The sequence below is a fragment of the Drosophila mauritiana genome, chromosome 3R, assembly GCF_004382145.1.
Source record: "Drosophila mauritiana strain mau12 chromosome 3R, ASM438214v1, whole genome shotgun sequence".
NCBI classification, from domain to species: Eukaryota; Metazoa; Arthropoda; class Insecta; order Diptera; family Drosophilidae; genus Drosophila; species Drosophila mauritiana.
In genome coordinates, this window is record NC_046670.1 from 22,740,021 (window position 1) to 22,741,097 (window position 1,077).

Below are 1,077 nucleotides of genomic sequence, written 5' to 3' on the forward strand. Positions count from 1 at the left end.
CACACAGTTTGCTCAAGTTAGTCATGTCGTTAGCTGTATTGACTTTTCTAGTACTCTGTGGATTTTCCTTTTTGGGGCAGCATCAGGCAGTTGGTAAGTGCAAGTGCATTTTGTGTTTAAATAAATTCTTGAAATGATACCTAATAAACTAAAAACTATAGTATGGAGTTTGATTTTTAAATTTAAACTATAATTTGTAAACAAGAAACGAATTTTCCCAGCTGACTGCGGTGCAGAAACAGCCGATCTCTGGAAGGATGATACGGATTTGGACGAAGGAAGTTGCAGTAGAACCACGTTAAATAATGATGGGGAAGATTCATTTGAAAATGTTCAGGTTATAAAAGAATCAAAAAAGGAAGTGAAAAACAATGAGGACGCAAATTCGGAAGTTGAGTTACCACTATTTCAGAATATATTAAAGATATTCAAGTTTATATGGCAGGTGCTGAGTATTTGGATAAATTGGAAGTAATAAAGGCGATAAGGCGTATCTGCTCACAGATCCTGCAAATTAAATTGCTTTCTTTTCTTTTTTTTTTTTGCAGGATATATCCCAGTCAAGTCCTTCTTTCCGTCTTCAGCTATTGTTTTACGGCTTTGTTCCAAACTGTTCTGTTGACGTTTCAGCCAGTAGCACTCTTTTATTTCCTCAGCGTTTTTTTCTTTTTTGTTTTTTACTCATAACCCCTTGCTGCATTTTGCAATTTAAGTTATGAAAAACGTTTCGTTTCGTTTCGTTTGGCTTTGTTGTTGAATTGCTCTGCATTGTGGCTTTTGTTTGCGTTGTTGCTTTGCATGCATTTCACATGAGCCGGCAGTTGCCGCTTTCCATTTGGTTTATTGCGAATTTTATTGTTTTACGGTAGTTTATGGCAAATGCCATACAACGAGCCGTGTAAATATTTGTTCTAGGCCGTGTCCCCCACAATTCCCTTTGCATTTTGCCCAGCATCAGGGCTTCGTTTGAGCCAATTTTCACAGACACAAACACAGACTCGGGATACAGGAGCATGCTTAAATATGCACAAGTTGATAAAGTGAAATGTTTGCTGGCCCATTTCAATCAGTTTTATG

General features: G+C 37.3%; 1 protein-coding gene across 1 annotated transcript; it reads left to right on the forward strand.

Moving 5' to 3' along the window:
- Positions 1-519, forward strand: LOC117144662. The gene is made up of 2 exons (XM_033309963.1): positions 1-93; positions 222-519. Exons 1-2 carry the CDS (start codon positions 24-26, stop codon positions 473-475), a joined length of 324 nt encoding a protein of 107 aa, XP_033165854.1. The 5' UTR covers positions 1-23; the 3' UTR covers positions 476-519.
- Positions 520-1,077: the final 558 nt, after the last annotated feature.